This window comes from Nycticebus coucang, chromosome 8, assembly GCF_027406575.1.
Source record: "Nycticebus coucang isolate mNycCou1 chromosome 8, mNycCou1.pri, whole genome shotgun sequence".
NCBI lineage: Eukaryota > Metazoa > Chordata > Mammalia > Primates > Lorisidae > Nycticebus > Nycticebus coucang.
The window spans coordinates 84005342-84033110 of record NC_069787.1 but is presented as its reverse complement, the minus strand read 5'-3'; the positions used below and the strand labels follow the sequence as shown (position 1 = coordinate 84033110).

The following is a 27769-nucleotide window of genomic DNA, read 5'->3' as shown; positions in this document are numbered from 1 at the left end:
TCTACTGAAGGTGACATAGTGACGAGACTCTGTCTCAAAAAAAAAAAAGTGACTAGGGCAATGACTCATTTACTCTCTCTCCGTTTGAGGGACTTGGGCACACAGATAAGAAAGTACTCATGCTAGGGGTGTGAAGGCAGGAGCTTGTGTCTCTAGTAGAGAAGGACCAAAGAATCCCAGACCTTGAAAGAATTAATTTGGGAATGCAACACCAGGAAAGTGGCTCTGTGAGGAAGCATGGATGCTCCAGGGAGAGTTGAGTTGATGACACTTACCTTTGCAATCTGGGTGAACCTCATTCTCATTATGCTTCTTTAGAAAATTCTTTTATTTTCAGATCATTCCACAGATTTTCACTGCAACTTTGAGAAGGTGGTCTCCAGTAACTTCCACATTACATTTTTCCTGGAAATATTCTCCAAATTATAGACTATGTCTGTATTACTTTACTTTGTTCTAGTGGTTTCTGGGAAATGGGTTAGAGATCAGGCTTTGGAAATTGCTCTTTCTTTTATTACAAGTTCTGATCTGGTCCATTTGTCTCTAGAAAATTCTTTTCCCTGCTGGGTGGGATCTTTGTAGGAATGGCCCCTCTCAGTTGCTGCCTGGAATCTGGAACCTGGTTAAGGCTAGCCAGCTTAGAGGATGTGCCTTGAGGAGGGCATGCATAACACAGGGAATGGAAACTCTCCTGGCAGCATCACTGGGGAATGTGGTCTCCTCTTTGGAGATTTGGCTGTTGTATGCAGAGCTAATTGAGAATGCAGGGGCTGATGCTCATTGCTCCCTGGAAGCCTTTATGATTAGTAGGGCAGGACCTGTGGAGGAGAAAGATCAGTAGTGGTTTGCCCTGCCCAGCACTTGTGGTGAGATGCAATGGGTCTTCTCTCTCTATTATGGGAAGAAGTAGCCCAGTTGGAAGCTGTTTGCTTTAAGGCCATTTTCATTACTAAAAGACCCATAAAGCAGAGATAGAAAAGAACACTTTTCTAGGCTATAGGAAAGCATAAAGGCAAGCGTAAAGTGAGGGAAAGCTATTGCTTTCCTCTGGAGGTGTTTGGACAGGCAGTTAGGCAGTGAACATATGAAAGTGGGAATGAGAGGAGGCTGTTGAAAATGTCCTCAGATAAAGAGGCATACAGCTTCCTTCTAGTGGGCATGGCTCCACTTTATATCAGATGTCATCTTGGTCTGTCTGTCCCACCATTGGCCAGATTTCCACTGGAAAATAGAGAATGAGGGGGTCAGAGGTGGGAAGCTAGATGATCAAGCAGGAATGGCAGCCAGGTTCTGCTGTCTCATTCAGTGGAACTCTAGATAAAGACTTGCAAAATCCCACAAACCTGCAATTACAGCCTTTTATCAAAGTACCTATAACTTTATAATTTATTCCTAGGTTTAAAAGATAGTATTTCAGAACAGATATTATTTAATCTGATGGGCTAACTTATCACCTAGAAGGAGAGCAGCCCAGAAAAAGCTTGAAGCAAAGACAGGCTCTTGCTTGTGGCAGTCGCATGACCATTTCTATTATTGAACTTGGCTTTTTGAGGGTTTTTCAGGTTCCCAAGATCTTGTTTTTTTAGCTTTGGGCACTAATAGTGGCTGGATAGTGTATCAGAAAAGGTCCACTTCTTTTACTCTGAACCAACTGCTTGTAAAGCTGAATTAATTGATTCAATCCCAGATGTGTGTGGTGTGTGTATGTTTGTGCAAACCCAGTATTTTTGACAACTTGGGATTATGAAAAAATATATAAGCTAAATTTTTGGAGAGGGAAAAGGAAAAAGGAAAATGAATGAGAGAATTTTTAGTCTTGCAATAACAGAATACCACAGACTGAGTAACCGATAAAGAACAGAAATGTATTATAACAGTTCTGGAGGCTGAGAAATCCCAAGTTGAGGGACAGTTTTCTGGTAAGGGCCTTCTGTGTGTCATCCCATGGCAGAAGATAGAAGGGTAGCAAAGCACATCAAGACAGCAAGAGCAGAGGAACCTGAACTTGCATTTTATCAGAAACCCACTCTTGAGATAAGGGCATTGACTAATCCATTCACCAGAAAAGAGCCTTCATGGCTTAATCACCTTTTAAGGGTCCCATATCTTAATACTATCACAATGACAATGAAGCTTCAACATAAACTTTGAAGAGGACATTCAAATTATAGCAAGGATTGTGGGGCCTTGGTGTGTGTCACACTTTATGGGGGCAAGACATGATTGCAAGAGGGACTTTACCTAACAATTGCAATCAGTGTAACCCTCAATGAATGCCCAACAATAAAAAAAAAAAATTATAGCAAGGATAAACATGATATAAGAGTCAGGGAAGAAAAAGGAAAACCAGTTCTTTTTTCTTTTTTTTTGTAGAGACAGAGTCTCACTGTACCGCCCTTGGTAGAGTGCCATGTTATCACGCGGCTCACAGCAACCTCTAACCCTTGGGCTTACGTGATTCTCTTGCCTCAGCCTCCCGAGTAGCTGGGACTACAGGCGCCCGCCACAATGCCCAGCTATTTTTTTGTTGCAGTTTGGCCGGGGCTGGGTTTGAACCTGCCACCCTCAGCATATGGGGCCGGCGCCCTGCTCACTGAGCCACAGGCGCTGCCCGGAAAACCAGTTCTTAAAAGTGCAGTAAAATACATATAACAAAAAATGCACCATCTTAAGTTCAGTGGAATTAGGTACACTCATATTGTTGCACAACATCACCACTGTCCATCTCTAGAACTCTTTTCATCTTGCAAAACTAAACTCTGTATGTATGAAACACTAATTTCCCATTTCCCTCTTCCCTTTAGCCCTGTCTCCTATAAGTGGAACCATACGTAGCTGTATTTTGGTGACTGGCTTATTTCACTTAGCACAATGACTGGAAGGTTTATTCATGTTGTAGAATGGGACAATTTTTCTTTCCTTTTTAAGACTGATTAATATTTCATCATAAGTATATACCACATTTTCTTCACCCATTCATCTGTCAAAGGCCAATGGGTTGCTTCCACCTGTTAGCTATTGTGAATAATGCTACTATGAACATGGATGTGCAAATATCTCTTCAGGACCCTGCTTTCAATTCTTTTGTATATATACATAAAAGTGGATTTGCAGGATCATATTGCAGGTCTATTTTTAATTTGGGGGCGGGAGTCTCCATACTGTTTTTAATAGGCCTTATACCATTTCACAATAGTGTACCAGCCTTCCAGTTTCTACACATCTTCACCAATGCTTGTTATTATTATTTTTTTATGTAGCCATTCTGACAGCTATTATAAGGTCATTCACTGTGGTTTGGATTTACTTTCTCTTATGATTAGTGATGTTGAGTATTTTTTCATGTGCTTATTGGTAATTTGTATATTATCTTTGGAGAAATGACTACTTAAGTCATTTTGCCATTTTTATTTGGTTATTTAATCTTTTATTGTCAAGGTATAGGAGTTCTTTATGTATTTTATATATTAATATCTTGCCGGATGTATGCTCTGAAAATATTTTCTTACGTTCATGTTTTTAATCCATAATGAGTTAATTTTTATATATGTTGTAAGATAAGGTGCTAACTTCATTTCTTTGCCACGTGGATATACAATTTTCTCAACACCACTTGTCAAAAGGTTGTCCTTATTTCATTGAATAGTCTTGGCCTTGTTGAAAATCATTTGACCATAGGAGTGAAAGTTTATCTGTGGGCTTTCTGTTATATTCTATTGGTTATATGTCCATCTTGATTTTAGTGCTACACAGTTTTGATTATGAAGCTTTGTAATGTAAGTTTTGATATCAGGAAGTATGAGTACTCCAACTTGGTTCTTTGTTTTCAAGATTATTTTGGCTATTCTGGGTCCCTTGGAAGTCCCAGTTTAGAATGAATTTTTATATTTTTGTAAAAAATCCCTTTGGGAGTTTGATAGGGATTGCACTGAATCTGTAGATCACTTTGGGTAATAAATCTTAAAAATATTAAATTTTCCAGCCTATGAACAAAGAACCTGGAAAGATCCAGGTTTTGCCTTATAATTTACTCTCTTTATTGTTCCTCAGAGTGATAGCACTGGAATGGTGGTGACAAAGTATAACCTCCAGTTGTAAGGCCTTATGTTTGCTGAAACTACTCTGAAGAATATGGCTCTAGTTGTTTATCTATTGGTTTTATATTAGTATTGAGTACATTGGATACTTGCTTTTCCATTCCTGTGAGGCGTAACTAAGAGGACTTCATCCTCTTATATCCATCTGAAAAAAAAAAAAAAAGAATATGGCCATAGGCTAGGTCTTAAAAATCAGCTTTATGACTTTATCTATGGGTCTGTATTTTGGAAATGCTAAATATTAGAACTTGCTTAAAGAACTTGCCTTTATGAACTCCAGCTTACTGAAGATTACAGTGTTAAATATCACACTGAAATGTAATATAATATCAAGGCCAGATATGACAAAAGGGCTCTTTGCTTTTCACATCATTTATAATGTTCTTTTTTCTTCTGAATGATTTTCTTTGTAGGTTTGTCTTCACTGGGATTTATATTTTTGAAGCTCTGATAAAAATATTAGCAAGAGGTTTTATTCTGGATGAATTCTCTTTCCTTCGAGATCCATGGAACTGGCTGGACTCCATTGTCATTGGAACAGCGTAAGAATTGAAGAGACTTGGGACGGGAAAGAAGCCTTTTTCTTCCATCAGGGCTCTGTGTGTCTGTGTGAGTGGTTGAGTGTGGCCTCGTAAAGATTAGAGTTCTGAGTGCTGTGTTGGTTGGCTCTGAATAAGACCACGTAGCTAACAGTCCAGAGGCCTCCATGCACAAACCCATTTCTAAGTCAATACTTGTGCTTTCATTCTTTAAGCCATTTATTTACCAATATTGAGCAATTATGGGCCAGGCTCTGTGCAAGATACAGGGGTTGTGACAATGAAAAAAAAAAAAGACATAGCTCTCAACCTCATGAAGCTCACAGTTGAGAGAGGAAAAGATATTATAATATGGTATGGAAGAGTAGCTGAATAGGGGGTGCTGTCATGAGCATGTAGAAGAAACAAAGGAGTATAAAGAAATCTCTGGCTACTGCAAGGTCACAAAGATTTATAGTTTTGGCTTTTACGTTTAAGTCCATGGTCTATTTTGAGTTAATTATTGTGTATGGTGTGAGGTAGGGATTGAAGTTCATCCTGAAGGAAAAGACACTAATTTGGCATATGTATCATGGGATGGAGTCAGTAAAATAAAAAGCCAGGAAAGTAATGGTCTATTACTAGCACAGCTATAATAAGTAATTATCATTACTTAATTTGTGCAAGGCATTGTGTTAAGCACTTTGTATATGTTTTCCTAATATCCACATAAGCCTTTGGAGGTAGGTGCTATTAATTTTCAAGTTTTACATTTGAAGTTCAATGGTTGTGTCCTCTTGGTTATTGAAAGATGGTGTAATGCAGTGGTTGAGAATGTGGGTTCTGAAGCCAGACTGGCTGGGTTCACATACAGGGTTGGCTACATAGTGGCTGGAAGACCTTAGCAAGTACAATGGGGCCTGGAACCTGAAAGCTAGTAAATAAATGTTTGGGAGGATTTCTATTATCTATGGATATAGCCATAATTGCATGGATTGTTCCAAGGAATCCTCATCTGTGCCTACATATAAAGATTAGCTGAGAATAGCCTCTTGTGTTATGCATGGTCCATATCAATGGGCAGTGATATTGCCAGATCCTGAGAAGAAGGTGAGGCTGCAGACTTGACCTAGGTGGATGCAGGCCTCAGGCTGAGTTTATTCATGTCCCTTGAATGGACATGTGTGGAGATGTGTGGTGCAGCTGCAGGACTGAGCAATCTTAGGCTTTCACTATGCTTTGTCTTGTAGGATTGTATCATATTTTCCAAGTATCAGCATCAACCTTTCCTCACTGCGTAGCTTCCGAGTGCTCAGAGCTTTGAAGGCCATTTCAGTAGTTTCAGGTAAGTCATTTGTAACTTTCAACACTCGCTCTCAGCTGAAGACAGGGTTATTTTATATTTAATTTTTTTTTTTCAAAATGTAGTTATGGAAACCAAAAACAAACAAACCCTACTCTGTACATTTACTTGGTGGTTCAAACAATAGTTACAGAGCATCTAATATGTCCAGGCACTGTGATCACTGCTTGGAATCTGTAAGTGAGCAAGCAGACAAAAACCCCTGTCCTCACTGAGTTGACCTTATAGGATGGGATGGGGAGATGGACACAAAGCAATAACTATGATAAATAATTATTGTGTGGCAAGTAAGAAAATACTATATTCCATGAAAAATAAAAAGGAAAGCAGACACCCTGAGGATAGGAAGTCACAGGGGCTATAGGAATCAGGTGGCAATTTTAAATAGAGTTATCAAGGCAGGTGTCATTGAGAAGGAGAGGTGAGCAAAGATTTGAAGGTAGTGAGGGAGTGGCACAATCAATATATGGGAAAAAGTGTTCTGAACATAGGAAACAGCCAGTGCAGAGACTGGGGGAAAGCAGTGATGGTGATGAGGCCAGAATGGGGGCAGTGAAGGGCCAGAAGATGGAGGTGAGACATTTTATGTAGAATTTATCCCACCTTCTGGTTTGGCTTTGGTTAGACATGCAGTGAATGTCCCAGTTCAGCCTCCAGCTTCCTTCCCATGTGACATCATGCTGTGTGAGGGAAGTTTTTCCCACCAAGGGCTTGGCCTCTCACCGATGCTGTCATGTGCTCTCATCTTTACCTTCAAGCTTATCATTCACAGTCTACACTGATTGATTGGAATTTTGTCCCTTAGAATCATTCCACACATTACAATTCACATCTGGGAATTCCAAGCCCATGTTCAATGACATCATGTTGGTAGCTTGAAATCTACCATGGCCATGAGAGAGCATCAGATAGATCCTTGTTCAGCAAACAAGAAAACTATAAACAGTAGTTTATAACATCTACCAGCATAGATCCTTGGCCAGCAAACAAGAAAACTATAAACAGTACAAATTAAGGCTTTCTTCACTCTACCCCCTTGAAGAGCCAATTTAAATCATTTACCAGGATACCACAAGATTATGCCCTTCTTATTTTGTAATATTGGCAGTTTAACAGTGTGCCATGGACATAGTAGGTTCTTAATAAATATTTCTTAGAGAAGTGAAGGGAAAGAAAAACATCCATTTGTAATCCCGATAATCTGAGTTTCCCCCCTAGATACCCTTATTTCTTGGAAAGCTCCTTCTTCTGTCCTTGCACATCCCAATTTGGCTGTGTCTCATGGCACCAAATGTGCCTTGATAATAGATTGGTAACTACTAAATTTTAAATATAGGTCTATCTCATTTCCTAGTATGGCCTCAGCTGTCGTTAAGTTTTGCCTTGTAGCTTGTGTGGCATGTTTCCACTCACTTGCTCCTCAGAGTGGTCCTAAAGCAGGCATAGGGCAGAGGGAAGAGGTCAAGTCTCAGAGTCTGATGACACACGGCTTCTAAAGCAGAGTTTTAACAAGAATTCAAGGTGCCAGAATCCTAGGCTAGGCCAGTTTCCTATTACTCCCTCCTTGCTCCCAGCCTATGCCTAGCTGTAGTGGGGATGGGCTTCCCTCCACACCTGTCTTCCTCCTCCCCAGGTCTGAAGGTTATTGTTGGAGCCTTGCTGCGTTCTGTGAAGAAACTTGTCAATGTGATGATCCTCACCCTCTTCTGCCTTAGCATCTTTGCCCTGATAGCTCAGCAGCTCTTCATGGGAGGCCTGAACCAGAAATGTATCAAGAAAGACTGTGATAGAAATAACAGTAAAGCTAACGGTAAATACCCTGCTGTTCACTCCTGGGCACGTGTGTGGTTCACATTGACTTACCTCCTCTTACTCTGATACTGCCTGCATGCCTGCATTGGGAGCAAAGGAGGACTTTACCTATCCTGGGTGCACATGTGAGCAAGGCATTCTCAGAGGACTGCCTCATTTTTTAGGTTTCCATGGAGAATGAAAAGCCTGAAGCCGCATCCACAAAAGCGCTTTCTGTTCCCAACCTTTGCCATATAGATCTCAGGCTACTTCTTTGTAATACCTTGCACATGCGTTTAGAATGCCTGGATTTCACCAAAGAGAACCAGCAACTTCCCAGTTCCATTCCTCAAATATTTTTTCTAATGACGCCTCTTTCTGTGCCCACCCTTTCCACACTGAGATAAAACCTACCCCTATTTCATGTGTCCCACATTTCATGTGACTACACTCTCTGTGTGTCTGTTGTGGGCTGAGTCTGTGTCCTGCTTCCTCCAGGGATAGTTTCCAGTTCAGTATTATGTACCAAGAGGCAGGGTGGTGGTGGCAGTGTTACTGTTTCCTCCTCCCATTTCTCCTTTCTTCTTCCTTTCCCTCCTTTTCTCTTGCTCCTTTCTGAGGGCTTTAACCCCAGTTTCTCTCTGGACACCCACTCAGATCATTTTAGAGGATGCAGAACCAGTCTGTTTTCAAGGATACGTTGGCATATTCTATTTAATTTCAGTGTTGTTTTAAAATCTGAATTTATGACTCTTTCTACTCTCAGAATCTTGCTTTGAAAAGAAAGAAAATTCCACTGAATTCAAAATGTGTGGCACCTGGATGGGTAGCAGGTAAGAGACTTATATTCTCCATTTTTCCCCCAGCAGAGTGCCTCTAGACCTTTTGGAATGATGTGGAAAAACAGTCTTCATATAATCACTGGTGGAAGCAATGATAATTGTTCTCACACAGTTTACTAATTGGGTCATGTGTCTAAGCAAGTTTGGACTTGTCAAATTAAATTCAAAATTATTTTCAAGTGTTCAGAGCAGCTTTTATCCTTAGTTATATTGAAGTAGTAGCTTATAGGAAACATACTGAAAAATTAGTGATTTTCCAACTTTATGGAATGAGTATTCAAGACTTTCAAAGGTGAGAAGTGACGTTAGACTGAGAGCCCCAGGAGGCCCTTGTTTCCTGGTCTATGACATCAACCTATTGCAAGATCCCTAAGCATGCTTCTCTCTGCTGATCACCACTGCCTCTAACTAGATACACACTTGTATGTGCATTCATACACACCCCCAGCAGGTAGGCCTTTGGTCCTGTGGGGAAAGATTCTTTCTTCTAGGATATCAGCATTCTCTGTGGTGAAATATTCAATTCAGCAAAGATTTATTGAGTGTATTTCAAGTTCAGATAATATGCAAGGCACTCTGATAAAATACATTACGTTCACTTCTCAATAACAAATAGATATCAAGAGCCTACAGTATGTCCAACTGTGAGTTAGAGCCAAGGAATGAAATTATGAACAAGGCAGCTCCACACTTGTGAAACTAATATCTTTCAGGGAAGATGGGCAGAGAGGAAATACAGTTATGTGCTGCATAATGATATTTAGGTCTATGATGGACCATATATATAACAGTGGTCCCACAAGATTATAATAAGTATTGTATATTATTATAATTTTTACTGCTCATTTTTTACATTTAAATACACAGATACTTACCATTGTGTAACAGTTGCCTACAGTATTTGGTACAGTACTATGATGGCAAGAAGCTCAGTGGCTTTTTGGGGCAGAAAGACAGGAGAGGAGGCAGGAGTAGAGACAGGAGTCAACTATGCAGTCTATCAGTCCATCAGTGCTAGAAAATTTGGCCTTAATCATAATGAACACAGGAAACATGGAAAGCTTTTAATGCAGGGAAATGACTAGGGGATACTAGAATTTTTGAAAAATCATGTGTGGTTGCTGTGTAGAGAATGGATGGATAGATGAGGAAGCCACTTATGAGACTGTGTTAATACAGGTGAGAACTCTGAAGCTATATAGTAGTGATATAGAAAAATGGGTGGATAAATTCTAGAGCCATTTAGGAGATAGAAAGAATAGGACTTGTAGACTGAAGAGGGATGTTGAAGTTACTTGCATGTACAAATGCATGTGTGAGTGAGTAGGTGGGAAGTCAACGGGAGAGAAAACTGTAATAGGAATTTCTCATTTTGGTATGAGTGACTGTGATGGGAATGCTGGAAGAGAGGGTTAATTAGCTATATAAGCTGATGAGAAGGTGCATCCAGAGAGGAGGAGATTGAACAAAATGGGCTTATATTTTGAATGATAAACAGGAAAGAAGGGAGACAAGTTATGGCAGGTCTATTCTCAACAGGCTCCTGAAAGTTGGAAGGCACTGGGACTTTACAGAATTTTCTTGAGATCTGGGGGAAGAAGGCAAAATGACTGCCCTTCTCCTCACTTACCCCAAAGAAAAGACCACCACTCACCAAGTCCCACACTGCCCACCAGACAGATCCCCATCAGCTTGTCAGGAGTCTTGATTAGTGCCACTGAATATCCCAGACTCACCAGGCTTACAGAAGCCTTTGCTAGTATAAAGGATACCAAGATAACAGAAAAAGTGGCCACGAGCAAAACCACAATAATTCAGAGAACCAAAATGGCTTTAAAAACTTTAACTTGTGTCATTAGTGAAACCAAAAGAGATATGGCATACAAAAAATACCTCGTTATGAAAAAAGAACTGTCATAAAACAAGAAAGATTTACTAGAACTTAAACTTGATTACAAAAATTCAATAATAGAACTGAAAGATAAAGCTGAGAAAATAGCCCAGAAAGTACTAAAGACAAAGACAGAAAATACAAGAATAAATAACAATCTAGTAGTTCCAATTTTTGACTAACTAGAAATTCAAGAAAGAAGGCTCAGGAAAAAAAAAAAAAAAGAAAGAAAAGAAAGGAAATCAGTGAAGAAATGTTATATAGAACCTCCCTGGAACTAAGCATGCAAGTTCCTCAATGCCTCGTAAACTGCCCAATGCAATGAATAAAAAAAGACAATGCCAAATAGATTATCATGGTATTTCAAAACTAAAATTAAAGGAGAAAAGAAACTCACCCACAAAGGAGCAAAGATCAAAAATTGCATCAGAATTCTCAATAGCAACTCAGGATAATAGCTGAGCAGTGCCTTCAGAGTTCTAAATGAAAAATTATTTTCAACCCAAAATTCTGTTTTTGGTTAAGCTATCAATTTATTGAGAAGGTGAATAAAGATATATTCATGTATGCAAAGATCACTCAATCTTCTTAAGAAACTATTGGAGAGATGCTCCAGAAAAATGAAGTAAAACTAGAAAAGGGCAACAAGCAAAAGCCAAGAAAAAAAGTCCCCAATCCAGGAGGACCATTGGTGGAGGTAACCACGTTTTTCTATAAAGAGTGATGTGAATAGTGATGAAGTGGTATAAGATGTGGGAGAGCTAACCCTCATCTACCATAAAGGGGAGTTAATCAACAAGGACTACGACTGACGAATTGAATATCAATGTAAGCACCGTATTTAGAGATACTGATATAAATGAGTTAAAAGTTGTTGAATTTAGGGTACATAAAGAATAATAAAATTATTTCATTACAAGATTTTTGGTGCACATAATTTTAAAACTCTGTGCACATATTACTTTGATTAACATACTATATTTATTAAAAACTAACAGTACATACCCTTAGTATACCCTATAGATACACTCAATGATATGTGCTTTAGTAATATAGGCAAAGACCTACATTCAAAGATACCCATTGCCCAAAAGTTTGTAAGAACAAAGGGCTGTTAATCACTGAAAGCTAAATATTCATCATTAGCTGAGCAGTTAAATAAATCATAGAAGTGAAGGCATGAGAGTAAATGAGATATCTCCTTGAATGTTGATATGAAATGACCTTTAAGCTATATTGTCCCACAGAAAGAGCAAGATGCCAGAGATTGCTCAAGGGATGCTCCCATTTGTGTTTTATAAAAGATGTATATAAATAGATATGTGCTTCTATAGTCATAGAAAATTTTTAGAAAGTTACAAAAGTAACTGTTACCTCTAGGAAGTGGAGCCAAGGGACTGGGGAGAGAAGGAGACTTATGATTTGTTGTGTGAGCTGTTGTAGTGTCAATTGTTCACTGGGTAATTGCTTTTAATTTTTCAGTGAAGAACTTGCTAATGAATTTATTAATGAATTAATGAATTTATTAATCAATCCATTGGAAAACTACCCCATTAGGGTCCACATTAAGGTCTGGGCTGGGAGGTTTGGCAGACAAGGGAATGGTCAGTCTAGAGATATTTCTTTCAGGAGGCTTCTAGTGTGAGTCCATAGTCCTGAAGAACCAGGCTAATGGGGAAAAAAGGGAAGCTGGGCCATGGGGTATGTAATTCTTTCTGTTTGCTTGTTTCCAATATCTAGAAATGCCTGTTCCGAGCAATTTGAATGCAGACACACCGACTATAATCCTGACTATAATTATACGAATTTTGACCACTTTGGCTGGTCTTTTCTTGGCATGTTCCGGCTTATTACCCAAGATTCGTGGGAGAAGCTTTATCAACAGGTTATCTATTTAGAGTCTCTCCTTTTTTCCCCCTTCTTCCTTTTCCTTCCCTCTATCATTTACCTATTTATCTATCATTTATTTATAACCTACTGTCTATCCTCCATTTTTGTAATCTCTGTTTCATCTTTAGCAGTGGTATTATTAAATTATGTTAGAAACTTTAAGAAAATTATAAATGTGATATTTGGAAGAAGGGTACAAAAACATTCTTCTTCTTATAAATAGTACCATTCTCCAGATGGCCTACTTCTGAAGTTTCACCACCAGCACTATCTCTCTTGCCTTAAATTTAAAAAAATGCAAATACCCTTGAGAAAGTCAGAGATAGTAAAGTCCCCCAAACTTCCACATGACACTATGGATGGCATCTCACCACTGAGAGACAGGGCATCAGGAGTCCTTGAGGAGCTGGGAGGCTGTAGACAATGCTGTGGTCCGTTGAGTCAACTAGTGCTGGGGGAAGACCAATTGTCTGCTCCTGTGCAATCCTGGCTTGAGGTGACAGTCACCACTCTGTGGATTAAAGCTTCAGATGAAGCACATGCTCTGTCTCTTGCAGACCCTGCGCACCTGTGGGCTCTATTCAGTCTTTTTTTTTGTGGTGGTCATCTTCCTGGGCTCATTCTACCTGATTAACTTAACCCTGGCTGTCGTCACCATGTCTTATGAGGAGCAGAACAGAAATGTAGCTGCAGAGACAGAGGCCAAGGAAAAGATGTTTCAGGAAGCCCAGCAGCTGCTAAAGGAGGAGAAGGAGGTAGGAATGTGGGGTCAGACAGTGGGTTCTGCTTGAGGGGGGGGGGGAGGATCTCCAGGTGGCCTGGAGTTCAAGTTGCCACCTGGAGCTTGGTCTCAGTGCTTCCTCTACTGGTGCTCTCCTGAGAATTTTAGCCCACTGTTGATTGGCTGTGCTGCTATCTCTCACACAGCCATCCAGGCACAGGGCTCTTTGAGAACAGGGAACATTTCTGAAGCCTGGGCCTTTTGGACATGTCCCACAATACTGACTAGAGGATGTAACTTACATATATGTAAATCCAGACTCTGATCCAGGCTTTCTTGTGGAAATCTGGAGAAATTTGTGTTTAGGACCTTTGCTTGAGGGGAGCCCTAGGGCAACAACCATGATCATCTTTCCCTCCCTGAAATCCCTGTCATATTTGTTAGGCCATTTTAATAGATTTTTTTTACATTTTTCAAGCTTAATTTTAAGACTTTCAGGTCAGGGACTGTGTTTTATACTCTTTCTCATTTTCAATAGGGATTTATCAGAGGGAAGTTTACCATAAGTGCTTAATATCTGTATCATGAATAAATGCATGAACATACTAGATACTGTGCTAAGGTGTAGTGATACAGAGAGATAAAAGACAGTCAATACTGCCTTTGATGGCTACAATCTCTGTGCAAAAGCAGATATGCTTCCCCCCACCCCCCCACATATGTAGTGACAGAGCTAGCATATTCCAGTTAGATGATGGGAAACCTAAATGGTACAATGCTACTAGAAGACAGGAGAGTTCCTGCATTGTAAGGTCAGGGTCATTTGCAATGCTTTATGAGGAGGTATAATCTGTTTGCTTTTGTTCACTTTATAAGGCTCTGGTTGCCATGGGAATTGACAGAAGTTCACTTAATTCTCTTGAAGCATCATTGTTTTCCCCTCAAAAGAGAAAGCTCTTTGGTTATAAGAAAAGGAAGTCCTTCTTTTTGAAAGAGTCTGGGAAAAATCAGCCTCTAGGATCAGATTCGGATGAAGATTGCTCAAAAAGGGTGAGTCTTATTCAAGGGAGTAAGGGTACCACAGTGCTGTTCAGGCGGTCCAGTTGCCAATACAATTGAAAGCATTCATTCATTCATTTACTTATTTATCCATTCATCCATTTGCACATATGTGCATCCTATGTCTATTCAATTACCTATTTATCTATAAGCATTTATTTCAAGTGTCAGTGTTTACTACCTGCTTGGCATTAGGACAGGTATTGGGGATACATGGTTCCTATACCACAGAGTTTATTTACAATTGATGATGAAGATACACTTACAGGGAGGCAGTTATAATGCAGAGTAATGACTGACGTGATGACCGCTGTGGGAGAACAGAGGAGGAGTGCCGTGTCAGTGTGTGTTCCTTCTGAAGCAAACATTGATGTGCAAGTAGATTATTTGGGAAGCAGTTCCAGAAAGCACTGAGAGGGGAGAGAGAAGTGATTTGTAGAAGGGAAAGTGCTCCATCAAGCCTGTTACCACTGAATGTAGTTGGAGTTCAATCCCTCTGGTGTAAGGGTACTGGACACACACACACACACACACACACACACACACGAACTTTGGTTCATCATTGGTTAAAGATTACTCGGTGCTAGAGAAAACCAGTTCCCTGTATTTCTAACTTGCATTCATTAGGGAAGATTTGGACGGTTGTCTGCTTCAGACAACCAACTTAGACTTGCTAGGGGCTGGGGGGAATCAGTGGATCAGAAAAGGGTTTCCAGAAGAAGCAGTCCATAAACTGAAAGGATGAATACACCTGGCAAAAGGAAGAATGGAGCATCATTGTAGAGGGAACAGCATGTGCAAAGGCTTGGAAGCAACGGTGAGCAGAAAAACACGACCCATTAGAAAACTTGCGTGTGTGTGTGTGTGTGTGTGAGAGAGAGAGAGATATGAAGTTGGGGGAGGGTGGGTGGCAAGAAGCTGTAGTGGTAAGATGGTGTGATCACAAAAGGTCTTCAAAACCAAGCTAAAGAATTCACCCATTGCATTGCTGGCAAGAGGTAAGCAGCATTGAAAGGTTTAAGCAAGAGATAGATATGACCAGATTTACATTTTTGAAATCCTGGCTGCACCAAAGAGAGGAGATTGGAGGATTGGCAAGACTAGAAGCAACCAATTAAGAGGTTATTACAGTAACTTGAGTAAGAGGTAGCCATGGCTTAAACCAGGGTTAAGGGAAGAAAAGAGATTAATAGAGTGCAATGAACAATAGGAGATTAAAATTTGACAATTGAATTGATGTTGAGGGTGGGGATGATTCCTGGTGTCTGACAGAGGTAGCTGACTTGATGGAGGGTAATTTTCTCAGACAATTGAAAGCATTGAAGAAAGGAACATGTTTTGAGGTGGGAAAGATAGCCATTTAGTTTTAGATGTGCCAATTTTGAGGTGCCCATGGGACATCCGAGTGGGAATGTTGAGTGGGCAGTGTGACATGCAGAAATGAAGCCATGGGTGGGGCACAGTAGAACAAGTTATTCTTATCATTAAGGCAGGAATGTTCAGACATGTTTTAATTGTAAAGAGAAAATTCAGAGGGAGGAAGATGTTAAAGATAAAGGCCAGGGAAGGATGGCAAGAGCTAATTTCCTGAGAAAGAAAGGAGATGAGGGTGGCACCTGTGGCTCAGTGAGTGGGGCGCTGACCCCATATGCCGAGGGTGGCGGGTTCAAACCCAGCCCCAGCCAAACTGCAACAAAAAAATAGCCGGGCGTTGTGGCAGGCGCCTGTAGTCCCAGCTGCTCGGGAGCCTGAGGCAAGAGAATCGCGGAAGCCCAAGAGCTGGAGGTTGCTGTGAGTCCTGTGACGTCATGGCACTCTATTGAGGGCGGTAAAGTGAGACTCTGTCTCTACAAAAAAAAAAAAAGAAAGAAAAAAAGAAAGAAGGACTCCCATCCAAGTACTAACCAGGCCCGACCCTGCTTAGCTTCCGAGATCAGACGAGATCGGGCGCGTTCAGGGTATGGTTATGGGGGGGAAGCAGAAAGAGGGAAGGAGGGAGGGGGGTGGGGTCTTGGTGTGTGTCACACATTATGGGGTCAAGACATGATTGCAAGAGGGACTTTACCTAACAATTGCAATCAGTGTAACCTGGCTTATTGTACCCTCAATGAATCCCCAACAATAAAAAAAAAAAAAAAAGAAAGAAGGAGATGAAGTGGGTACAAGGGGAGTATACATGCTTGATAATGGTGTGGGGAAAGGGATAGGGACCTTTGCAGAGTTAAATTGAAGCATCGCATCCTCTGTTACCGTCAGTTCTCTGCTGTAGTGATGGGGACAGGTCTCATGATTGAGAGACCACAGCACAATGAAGAGACTGCAGATATTTCTTTTGCTGTTTTAAAAGTTTTTCCTCACTTTACAAAATAGTAGGCAAAGTCCCAGGTACTTCATACAAAATGTCTTTTCTTTTTTACTAGAATAAGGAATTGTTATGGAAAAGCTACACAGATTAGCATATAATAAAGGGATAGTTCCCTTTGGGCTATGATTGGTCAGAACCTTAGGGAAATAAGCCATTATGTCCAGCTGTCTAGAGAGCTAAAGATTTATGCCCTTTAATCTCCAGTGACTTTAGAATTGTAGGTAAAGTAAGAATCAGTATGCCCTTGGATATAACCTGAAGGTGTGCTTGGGATTTAGTATATAGATTTTGCGATTTTGGTATTTTTGTTACTGAATCTTTTAAAATCTGTGTAGGCAATTGTTCAAGGCACTTCATTATCTGGCCCCAATTCACTTTTCTAAATTTGTTCTCCACTTCTGCCCTTTGCAAACATTATTTCCAAATTAGACTTTTAATTGCTTTCGTATCCTAGCCACCAGTCACTACTTTTTGCAAAATATTGTTCACTCTTTGTTGACAATGAATAAAGCAAATTTTTGTAGGGCAGACTCTTGAAATGTGCATGTAAAATAAATTTGAATGACCAAATAATATTTCTCTTATCTGTTAAATGTGAAACAAGAAACTTGAACATTTGTCATGCTGTAAGGGTGAGTAGACCTTTATAAATTGTTGAGTTCCTTAATTGCATGTGGCATTGAAACAAAGTAGTTTGTGTAGTTTTGAAGAGAGACAGCCCCTATCTTTAGAACATCCATCATGCCTTCTCTTATAGCCACATGTCCTAGAGCAAACCAAACGACTGTCTCAGAATCTGTCATTGGACCACTTTGATGAACACAGCGACCCCTTACAAAGGCAGAGGGCACTGAGTGCTGTTAGCATCCTTACCATCACCATGCGGGGTAAGTTCTGCCTCCCAGGACAAGAGAAAGCCTAATTTCAATGATGTCCTTCCATTCTCTCTTTCTCTGGCCTTCCAGAAACTTTCTGCCATGAAGGCTTTTTTTTGGAACCAACCCATTGTGCTGTCCTACAAAGTTACATCCTATGCCTCTGGAGCATGTCAGCTAAGTGGCTTACAAGATACTGAGCTTTCCCTAGGGACTCTGAGTTGGCATTTGGCTAGTAGTATGAACTGGCTAGACTTGGGCTTCAGGGATGTTGGATGAGAAGCATAGATAGGACCTCATAACCAGGCCAGGCATTCACAGGTATTCACAGCATTCACAGCATGTCTGAGTGACAGCAACTGCCAGCCCAAGAAGAGAAGACTTATATGTCTCCAGGAGGTGGCAGCTATCATCAAAATTACAGTCAGGAATCTGGTTGGGTGACAGAGGACCTCTGTAGACAGACTAGAACTATCTGATGGGCCAGATCAATAGGGCACCAACTAAGGGCCTGATGTTCAGGGGCAGGAGAAAGACCCTGCAAGGGTGAAGTCAGTGGGTCCCTTAGCACTCATGAACCTGTTGCATCACCTCACTTGCCCTGTGTATGTCCCTGGAATGGTTCCAGGGAACTCAGTTGGGCAGCTGCTTTATGGCCTGAACTCAGCCAGCTGATGGAGTACCTTTTATTGTTTTGGTACTTACAGATCGCTCTGCCTGACTATCTCTCCTTCCCCTAAGTCCTGGCTGCCCTTTATGCCCTTTACAGCCATCTCCATGGTCTATCTTAAGTGGACATAGCTTGGGTCTGCATCTATCTTATGGGTTCACAGACAGCTAGTGTTGACTTCTACATCTATATCTCAAATGTTCAGTCCAGCTCAGGGATGCTCAACACAACTGTAAAGATATAATGTACTTGACTATACCGTGTGCTAATTGTATGTTGGACATTGTCTCTTCTGCATTGTGATTGGTGGAAAAACCTTTCTGGCTACACAAGTCAGTGCCCTTCTCAAGTGATCATGTGTTGCAAGAAACCCTAGGGAAGTGGGAGGAAGGAAAGCCTCAGGCAAAGAGCAGCTAGACTGGTTCATAGCTAACTCCTCAGCTACTTTTTCATTCTCCTCTAGAACAAGAAAAGTCACAGGAACCTTGCCTTCCATGTGGGAAAAACCTTGCATCCAAATACCTTGTGTGGGAATGTAGCCCCCAGTGGCTATGCATTAAGAAGGTCCTGAGAATTGTGATGACTGACCCCTTTACTGAGCTGGCCATCACCATCTGCATTATAATCAACACTGTCTTTTTGGCCATGGAGCATGACAATATGGACAACAATTTTGAGACTATCTTGAATACAGGGAATATGGTAACAGGCTTTTAAAAAAATATAAAACCGTTTTTGGTTTGTTTTTATTTTTAATTATTATGGTTACATAATAGTTGTTTATATTTATGTGGTGCATGCAATATGTTGGCACGGGCATACAATGTGTAATGATCACATCGGGGTGAATAGGATGGGATATCCATCACCCATGCATTTATCATTTTTTTGTTTTAGGAACATTCCAATTCCATCCTTGTAGTTATTTTAAAATACATGATAACCCATGGTTGACTGTAGATACCCTGTTGTGCTATTAAATATTAGATCTTGTTCATTCTAACTGTATTTTTACACCCATTAAGCATTTCCACTTTATTCCTTTGTCCTTGCTAACCTTCCTAGCCCCTGGTAAACTTCATTTCTACCTCTATGACATGCAGCCAGTTCCTCCTACCAGGTCAGGGTCTTTTGGGCTCCAGGCCGGTGTATTCAGCTATCCTCTGCTGAAATATTCCAGAAATGAGCTGCAACATTGTTTCAGTTGGAGGCAGAATGCTGTGTCCACAGGGGCAGGGTCCTGCATTAATGGAGTCAGCTCATTTCACCTTTTAGTACACCCCGTGGAATGTGGTACTGGATTAGTTCCAGAGAGAACCCAGAGGCATTGCCCTGGACAGAACTTCTCAATTGCAAAGGTGGTCTGTCAATCACTTTAGCTGCTGGTCTAACAATAGGAAATGAGAAAAGCCCCCATCTTAGATTTCATACTGACTAGGCATCTTAATGTTGAGGTAAAGCTGCATTTTCCATTTGGAAGCTGACTGATTAAATGACATTTGTCTTTACTCTCTCCAGGAGCAGAGGGAGCCAAAGGAACATTGTTGTTTTCCAAGTACACAGGCAGGAGCTGCACCCTAGCTTCTAAAAATTGATAGGAAGCATGTAGTACTATCCACACAGCTTGCGTATCCATTTCATGTGCCCCATTTCCCTGGACATGCAATACAAAAAAAAAAGCAGCCACCTCATCTATTGCTTCCATGGTGGTAGTGGTGGGGGAGGCCTTGCAATGTTAAGTTCCAAGAAACACATCCAAACCTCCCACCTCTGGATGGACGAGAATAAGCCTCTTTATGGAGTTCTGTGGGACTGTACTAGGAAATGGACTCTTCAGGCTAAAGGATTGCTCAAATCAGGACAATACATTGGGCTCCCAAGAACCAATAAATAGAAATTGGATTGCATTGGTAAAACCAATTGTCCCAAGGTATCTAGGGATTCTGGAGAGCTAGATAACAAAAATGTAAAGGAGACAAAAGGAGGAGTAGTGAGTTAAAGGGGGAAGAAATTAGTCCACAATTATGTAGGTCAGGCACCACTGTATGCTTTTAGGTACTGGTGGTGACATTGAGCAGGGGTAGACAGTGTTTAAAGACAGAGTATGGAGATAAACTTGAATTTTCTTTGTCACTGTGATTTCTTTTTATTTGTCTATCTTGGATTTATCTTTGCCTACTCTTTTATTTATTGATTTTATTTCTGAATATTAGGGGGTACATGTGCTTTGTTTACATACATAGTTTTTTCCATAAATTGAGTAAAGGTTTCAAGAGTATCCCCCACCTAGACAGTGTGCATCATACCCAATAGATGTGGATTTACTTACACATTCTCCTCCCTCTTCCAGCTTGATTTTCATTGAGATTTACTCCTGTAAGTGCACTTAAATGTTGATCAATCAGATCTAACCTGGTATTGAATACATGTATTTGGTTCTCCATTCCTATTCTTTTATTTTTAATTTGTGTCATTTTATTTTAGGCATGTTTCTTATAAATCACTAAATAATTTATAAAAACAAATAAACTATTACTTTTAACAAAAGGGTTTAATCATTTAGAGTTTTTCCCTCCAGAACCCTAGTGGATAGTCTTGAAACTGACAATATTTTTAAAGGTTTTAACCCTTATAAGATTACTTTATTATTTTCATATTTTTACTTTTAAAATTTCTGTTTGTATATGTGTATGGGTTTGTGTGTATATGTGTGACAGAGAATGTGCTATTTGCTATGAAGAAATGATTTGCTTTATTTTTTGCAAAGATGTGGGAGAGATTTAGTTTTTAATTTGGATACTACTTATTCAACATTTTTACAAATGTCTTAAGCCTGTATTTATTTAATTTATCTAAAACAAAGGCAAAACCTCTTTTGCCCATGGAAAACACAACATTAAGCCATTTTGTAATTCTTGCTTCTCCTTTTTATTCTTTGTTATTTTCTTCTGGAGTTATGAACTCTGCATTTTGAATGAGTTTTTAGAATTATGTACTGATTCACTAATCCTCCTTTCAACCATAAGCAATCTCGGGCTCATCTCATGTACTGAGTTGCTCAAAGACATTTTTCTGTCTCTGGCAGTGTTTTCTAATTCTTTAATATGAGCCCCTTTTGTGTATTATTATTTTCTTATCAAAGTGCTGAGAAGGAGTGGTTAGGTAAACTTCTCCTGATTCCTGGTTGATGAAGGATATTTATCCTTATTTTCAGCATTGTTGTGTACCCTCCTTTACCCCCATTTTGGGGTTTTAACTTGTATTTTAAGTGAATTCAGAAGAAGAATTACCTGACACCTTCTGTCACTCTGACACCTACCAAAAAGCCAATTTTGCTTTCTTTTCAACAGAATGGGAAATAATACTTACTTTACAACCCGAGGTCTTTGAGCTTGAGAACACTGGGTTGGGCACCATGGAGGGGTTGGAAAGAGAAGCAAAGACTCAGTGAGGTTCATGTTGCAGCAGGAAATGTCTCTGTTGTATGGACTTTGGGATATAGAGTATCAACCATGAGAATACTTTTCATTTCTTTGTAACCTCTGTAATTCCCTTGAATCATTTTTAAAAATGGGTTTCCAGGAGAGGTAGCTTCCTTTTCTCATTCTTCTTTGTCCCACTGTAGGTTTTCACTGGCATTTTCATAGCAGAAATGTGCCTAAAAATTATTGCACTCGATCCCTACCATTACTTTCGCAGAGGCTGGAACATTTTTGACAGCATTGTGGCTATTCTGAGTTTTGCAGATGTGATGATCAATAAATGTTCAAAACCAAAATGGCAATTCTTGCGTTCCTTCAGAGTGGTAAGGCACCTTCTTATTTTACTGCATAACTTAGCTGTACAAATTTGAAAACAGTCTTGGGAGAGTTCAATTGCTATCTTGGACTAAACTTCAATTCATCTTACTTAACCCCCGAGCCAAAACTGTATTTCCTCCTCTTCCCACCCAGGTCTTTATTAGTTTCAGGAGTTCCAAGGGTGTTTTCTCTTGACTGAACCTTTGAGCACCCTCCCACACACACCCCCATAGATGACCCTTTAGGCAACCAGATGCCAAATTGTGTCTCCCAGTATCAGGACTCTCTGTCTTGCTTTGTGCACAATCCCTACAACACTGTCCAACCCCATGGAGCTCTGAGGCAGGGACCTTCACACTGGGTCCTCCTGGGGAGGTGAAGACTATAAAGCCCATGAGAAGAAGAGTGCTGCTAGCAAGTGCGCGCGACAACAAGGTCCCTTTTCACTGCTGCCAGGGGCACATTCCTGTTCCGTAGTTTTACTGTCTATTTGGAGGCATCTGGCAACCTTTGCAGAGTATCTAATATGGGTCAACATGAGGAAATATACAAAGGTAAAGAAGTCACCATCTTCAGGGAATTTGCAGCGAAAGGCTATATAAGACTGAACCAGAAGTGACCATAATGCACAGTAAAGTGTGACAGAGCCAGAAGAGGTGTAGATAGAAAACTACAGAGAAATCACATCTAAAGGGGTATTGGGAAACCTCTAAAGTGGGCTTTTGTCGTCTTTAAAAGATACTTATTTGGGGGGTGGCATGGATGACCGTTAGAATTTCTAAGCCTATAGACAAGACAGTCACTTGATTTAGTAACACTGCTCAAAGTCAGGTATTATTAGGCCTCTCTAATAATGCTTTATTGGTCCCCAGGTGAGCAAAATTGTATTTGCTTTACCATTATTTACACTTACCACAGCCATATTCTTTGTTCTTCTGCAGGGAACTCTGTGGCATTGTCTGTATATAAGAATACAGCCATGATTTCTTCCTAAGATTTCCCTAGTTCCTTTCTGAGGAACAGTTTTTCTCTTTAGGCATAAGTCTTATTGGCCTACAATATTTCTATCCCAAAATAGTTAATTCTTAACAGGATTATGCTTCATGGTGAAATCATCAGTTTACATTGAAAGCTACTACAAGAAACAACCTTAAAGCTAGTTGCTGTGTTTTCTCTAAGGTTGTTATTTTTTATGGTCTATGGGGTTCCATGAATGAAGAATGAAATTTCTCTTACTTGTCTTAAATAGCTATTTACCCTTCTTCTCCCAGATAAAAAAGTCACATTACTCTCATCATTGTTAAAAGGCTTAGATTCAAACTTTCAGCCTAAATTATATAATGCAGAAGTTAGCAAACTTCTTCCGTAATGGTCCAGATACTAAATATTTTCAGCCTTTGGTCTATAGTCTCTATTATAATTATTAGGCTTTACTATTCAGCATTAAAGTGATTGGAAAATCAACTATACTGGCTATGTTCTATTAAAACTTTATCGATGGACACTGAAATTTGAATTTAATGTGATTTTCACATGTCATGAAATATCCTTCTTTCGATTATTTTTCAACTACTTATATAAAAACCATTCTTATATTCATAAGGATATACAAAAAAAGTCAATGGGCTGGATTTGGTACTCAAGCCAGGGTTTGCTAACCTCTAACACATTATATAGAATGAAACATTCATTTTGTATGTATGCTCAATCACTAGGCTAATCACAAAGTCTTTATCATTAAAAAAATATAAGAATAAAATATTTCCACTTTTAAATCAAAAAGTAGATAGAGGGGAGTATGAGATTGGGACAGGGAATTGGGGACTATGTTCAAGATGGATCTTGCCTTGACAAGAGGTTTGAAAAGTGTTGTTTGGGAATATACCATTTGCTTTATAGATGAGACGATGGCGTTTTTCCTTAACTGACTTTTCTTTAATTTTGTTTGCTGTCTATTTTTACAGCTGAGGATTTTCAAGTTAGCCAAATCCTGGCCAACTTTAAACACACTAATTAAGATAATTGCCCACTCTGTTGGAGCCCTTGGAAACCTGACTGTGGTCCTAGCCATTGTGATCTTTATTTTCTCAGTAGTTGGCATGCAGCTTTTTGGCTCTACATTCAAGTCCATAAAGAGTGAAGAACCCTGTGACACTACAGACTCGTGCCGACGGCGCTGGCACATGGGGGATTTCTACCACTCTTTTCTGGTGGTGTTCCGCATCCTTTGTGGGGAATGGATTGAAAACATGTGGGAATGTATGCAAGCAGATGGAATACCATTGTGCATTATTGTCTTTGTGTCGATTATGGTGATAGGAAAACTTGTGGTAAGTTTATTAGATTCCCCCCCCAAAAAAAAAAATTCCTCAGCTTCTTTTGCAACACTTCACTGGTAAATGTTATTATTCTAAATATAATGCTAAACAAACATTTTAAATATCCATTTGAATTTAGTTAGAGGAAAGTGTGATGAGCATGAAACAAAATCTTCATGGCACATTTGACAGTGTTTCACATATGCTCTTTTTCAAAGCAAGAATTATTCCCAAGTTTTTGCAGTGTACATCTCTTTGCATGTAAAGAGAAGAACTAGCTTTGAGGATCCCTTGAGCTCAGGAGTTTGAGACCAGCCTGAGCAAGATTAAGAGCAAGACCCATCTTTACTAAAAATGGAAAAAAAAAATTAGCCAGTGTTGTGGTTTGTGTCCATAGTCCTAGCTGCTTGGGAGGCTGAGGCAGGAGGATCACTTAAACCCAGGAGTCTAAGGTTGCCATCAGCTAGGCTGATGCCATTGCACCCTAGCTTGGGCAACAAGTGAGACTCTGTCTCCAAAGGAGAAAGAGAGAGACCATCCTAAAACAAAACCAACATTGAGGAAACTAGAATAGAAAGAGGAAACAAACATGTCTTGATGTCATAATTGGTTCTATGTTCTATCTCCAAATTTCTTGTTATGCTATTGTGTAAGCTAGGTTGAGTCTGTTACTTGAAGCTAGAAGCACAGATATTTATGGAGAGTCTAATTAAGTGAACACTAGTGAAGATATGATGAGACAGAAGACACACAGGATGTGTGAGCACAAGATCTTCAGGATCAAGTTGGAGCTATTGTGAAAATATAATTAACTATCTACATATGATGGCTTTACCCTAAGTACCTAATAAATGGTATATGTAGACAGTAAATGATACAAAAGTTCAGAAGAGCAGGACATCACTACAGGGCATGAGAGGACGGCATTGGGAAAGGATGTGTGGAAGATGTGTATGTAATAAGACCACTTAAAAGGCAAGGAGGACTTAGACAAACAGAGGAGAACTTGAGTGAAGATCCAGAGATGGGAATTCTCATGGAACTGTGAGTCACAGTTCTCACCAATGGCTGTCTATCTTTGAGCTCGTAAGAACCACAAATAAAAGAATTTGAGATTAAGATAATGAATTGGAGGGTAAGAGTAACAAAAAACACCTAAGAAGGAAGTTGTTGAAATGATCTGAATTTAAAGCAGTAAGTGCTTCAACAGAAGAGTTGCAGATTGGTCCAAACCCCTCTGGCTCAGCCCCAATACCTCATGAAGGTTAAGGCAACAGGAGCTAAAGAAACTGTACAAAGTGTAACAGTTTAAATTCCTGTTTGAACTGTGCAAACAGGAGAGGACTGTACAACAGTCTTGGATATCAGATCCTTTTACCTGTGGACAATTCCAGTAATAATCCAAGCTATGATCCAGCTGAGTCCCACGGAATGCACACTCTTAATTTTGCCCCAGGATTATCCTGCTTTGTTTTACTCTGGCCAGGACCTACACATGCATCTTGTTTATACATAAACTGGATTTGGCTGTTTACACCTCTAACTTAAATTTTTCTTTTGTTCTATCTTATTATCTCTACCCCCTTCCTCAATCTTCTCTTATTTATTTTAAAGATGAACTTTCTTGGGAGACAGTAGAACATAGAACTCTCATACGATTATGTTTTCTGGAAATCCACTGTATCCTTTGCTAATTTTTTCATTTTCTTTGTTACCCAATCCATTCCCAGGTACTCAACCTTTTCATTGCCTTACTGCTCAATTCCTTTAGCAACGAGGAGAGAGATGGCAACTTAGAAGGAGAAGCCAGGAAAACTAAAGTCCACTTAGCCCTCCTTCGGTTCCATAAGGCTTTTTGTTTTGTGATACACACTTTTGCGCGTTTCTGTCGAAGGTGGTGCAGGACACAAAACTCACCAAAACAAAAAGAGATGAGAAGAGGTCCTGTTAAAGAGATCAGAGATGTCATTCCTCTGGTCACAGAGATGAAAAAGATCCCAGAGACCCAGGAATTTGGTATACTAACTTCTGCACCAAGGACCTTGGGCATTGGGCATGATCGTACTTGGTTGGCCCCACTTGCAGAGGAAGAAGTTGATGTTGAATCTCCTAGTGAAGAAAATGCACAGCCCATCACACAACCTAAGGCTGAAAGACAGGTATGAAGATTTATACATAGACTTAGAGCTTATACATAGTACAAAGCTAGAGTTACCACAGGGCAATGGATGTTATCGTCATCTATTCAAGCTTCCCTAACAAACTACCATAGACTGGGTAGCTTCTAAATAACAGAAATTTATTTTTCACAGTTGTGGAGGCTGGGAAGTTCAAGGTTAAGGGCCCTGCAGATTTGATGTCTGGTGAGGGCTTGCTTCCTGGTTCACAGATGGCGTCTTCTTGCTGTGTCTTTACATAGTGAGCAAACAAGCTCCGTTGGATCTCTTTATAAGGACACTAATCTCATTCATGAAGGCTCTGCTTTTATGACCTGATCATCTTTTGAGGGCTCCACCTCTTAATATTATTACCTTGGAGATTAGAATTTCAACATATGAATTTACGGGGGCAGGGCACAAACATTCAGACTATAATAGATGCATTACATAAACAACTGAGATCTTCATTTTGTCCTGGAGACAGCAAATACTTGGCCTTTATTTTTTTATACATTCAGCCATCTTATGTCTTTTGAGTGGGGAGTTCAATCCATTCACATTTATTAGACAGTGTCTCTGTTTTCCTATTGTGTAAAACTTTATTGTTCTGTTTTACCTCTTGAGCCCGTTTGGTGACTGGGCTCCAATCTTCAGTTTTTGGGGGTTTTTACACTGGTGAGAGTCTATTGTGCTGATCCATGTATAATGCGGGTCTGAGTACTTCCTGCAAGGCAGGTCTGGACTTGGCAATTTCCTTCAGCATTTGCTCATCTGGAAAAGACTTAAGACTTAATTTCTCCATCAATGTGAAAGTTAGTTTTGCAGGATACAAAATTCCACATTGGCTGTTGTTTTATTTAAGAGGACTGAAGATGGAGGCCCATTGCCTTCTGGCTTGTAAGGTTTCTACTGTGAAGTCTCCTGTTATCATGATAGGTTTTCCCTTATAAGTCAGTTGTTTCTTATATCTAGCTGCTCGTAGAATTTTTCTTTAACTTTGATTGGCCAGACTGAGTACTATGTGTCTTGGAGATGTCCTATAAATCTCTTCAGAGTTTGATGATCATCTTAATGTCTGGATGTCTGGATCTCTGGTGATACTGGGGGGAAATTTCCCACAATAATTCCCCCAAATGGATTTTCCATGCTTTCAGCACTTCTCCCTCAGGGATACCTATGATTTCTTTGTTGCTCAGTTCACATAGCTCCGTATCACTCTAAGTGATTGCTCCATTGTGGTTGTTCTCTTCTCTGCCTTATTATATGATTGGGTTAGCTTGAGAGCCTCATCATCAAACCCTGAGATTCTTTCTTTTACTTGGTTTATTTTGTTGCTGAAACTCTCTGCTGCATTTTGAAAATCTCTGAATGACTCTTTCATTTAAGTTCTGTTTTATCCCTTCTAATTTT

At 39.9% G+C, this 27769-nt stretch overlaps 1 protein-coding gene across 1 annotated transcript in view; it reads left to right on the top strand.

Annotated features, from left to right (window-relative positions):
- SCN11A (sodium voltage-gated channel alpha subunit 11) overlaps positions 1 to 27769 on the top strand; it is a 94254-nt gene that overhangs the window by 12660 nt on the left and 53825 nt on the right. The window contains exons 4-15 of the mRNA XM_053599839.1: positions 4511 to 4639; positions 5866 to 5960; positions 7612 to 7788; positions 8536 to 8602; positions 12243 to 12387; positions 12950 to 13147; positions 13990 to 14163; positions 17295 to 17424; positions 18546 to 18784; positions 21708 to 21887; positions 23847 to 24212; positions 25931 to 26359. Coding sequence (XP_053455814.1) covers positions 4511 to 4639; positions 5866 to 5960; positions 7612 to 7788; positions 8536 to 8602; positions 12243 to 12387; positions 12950 to 13147; positions 13990 to 14163; positions 17295 to 17424; positions 18546 to 18784; positions 21708 to 21887; positions 23847 to 24212; positions 25931 to 26359 — 2329 coding nt within the window. The remainder of the gene's footprint in view (positions 1 to 4510; positions 4640 to 5865; positions 5961 to 7611; positions 7789 to 8535; positions 8603 to 12242; positions 12388 to 12949; positions 13148 to 13989; positions 14164 to 17294; positions 17425 to 18545; positions 18785 to 21707; positions 21888 to 23846; positions 24213 to 25930; positions 26360 to 27769) is intronic.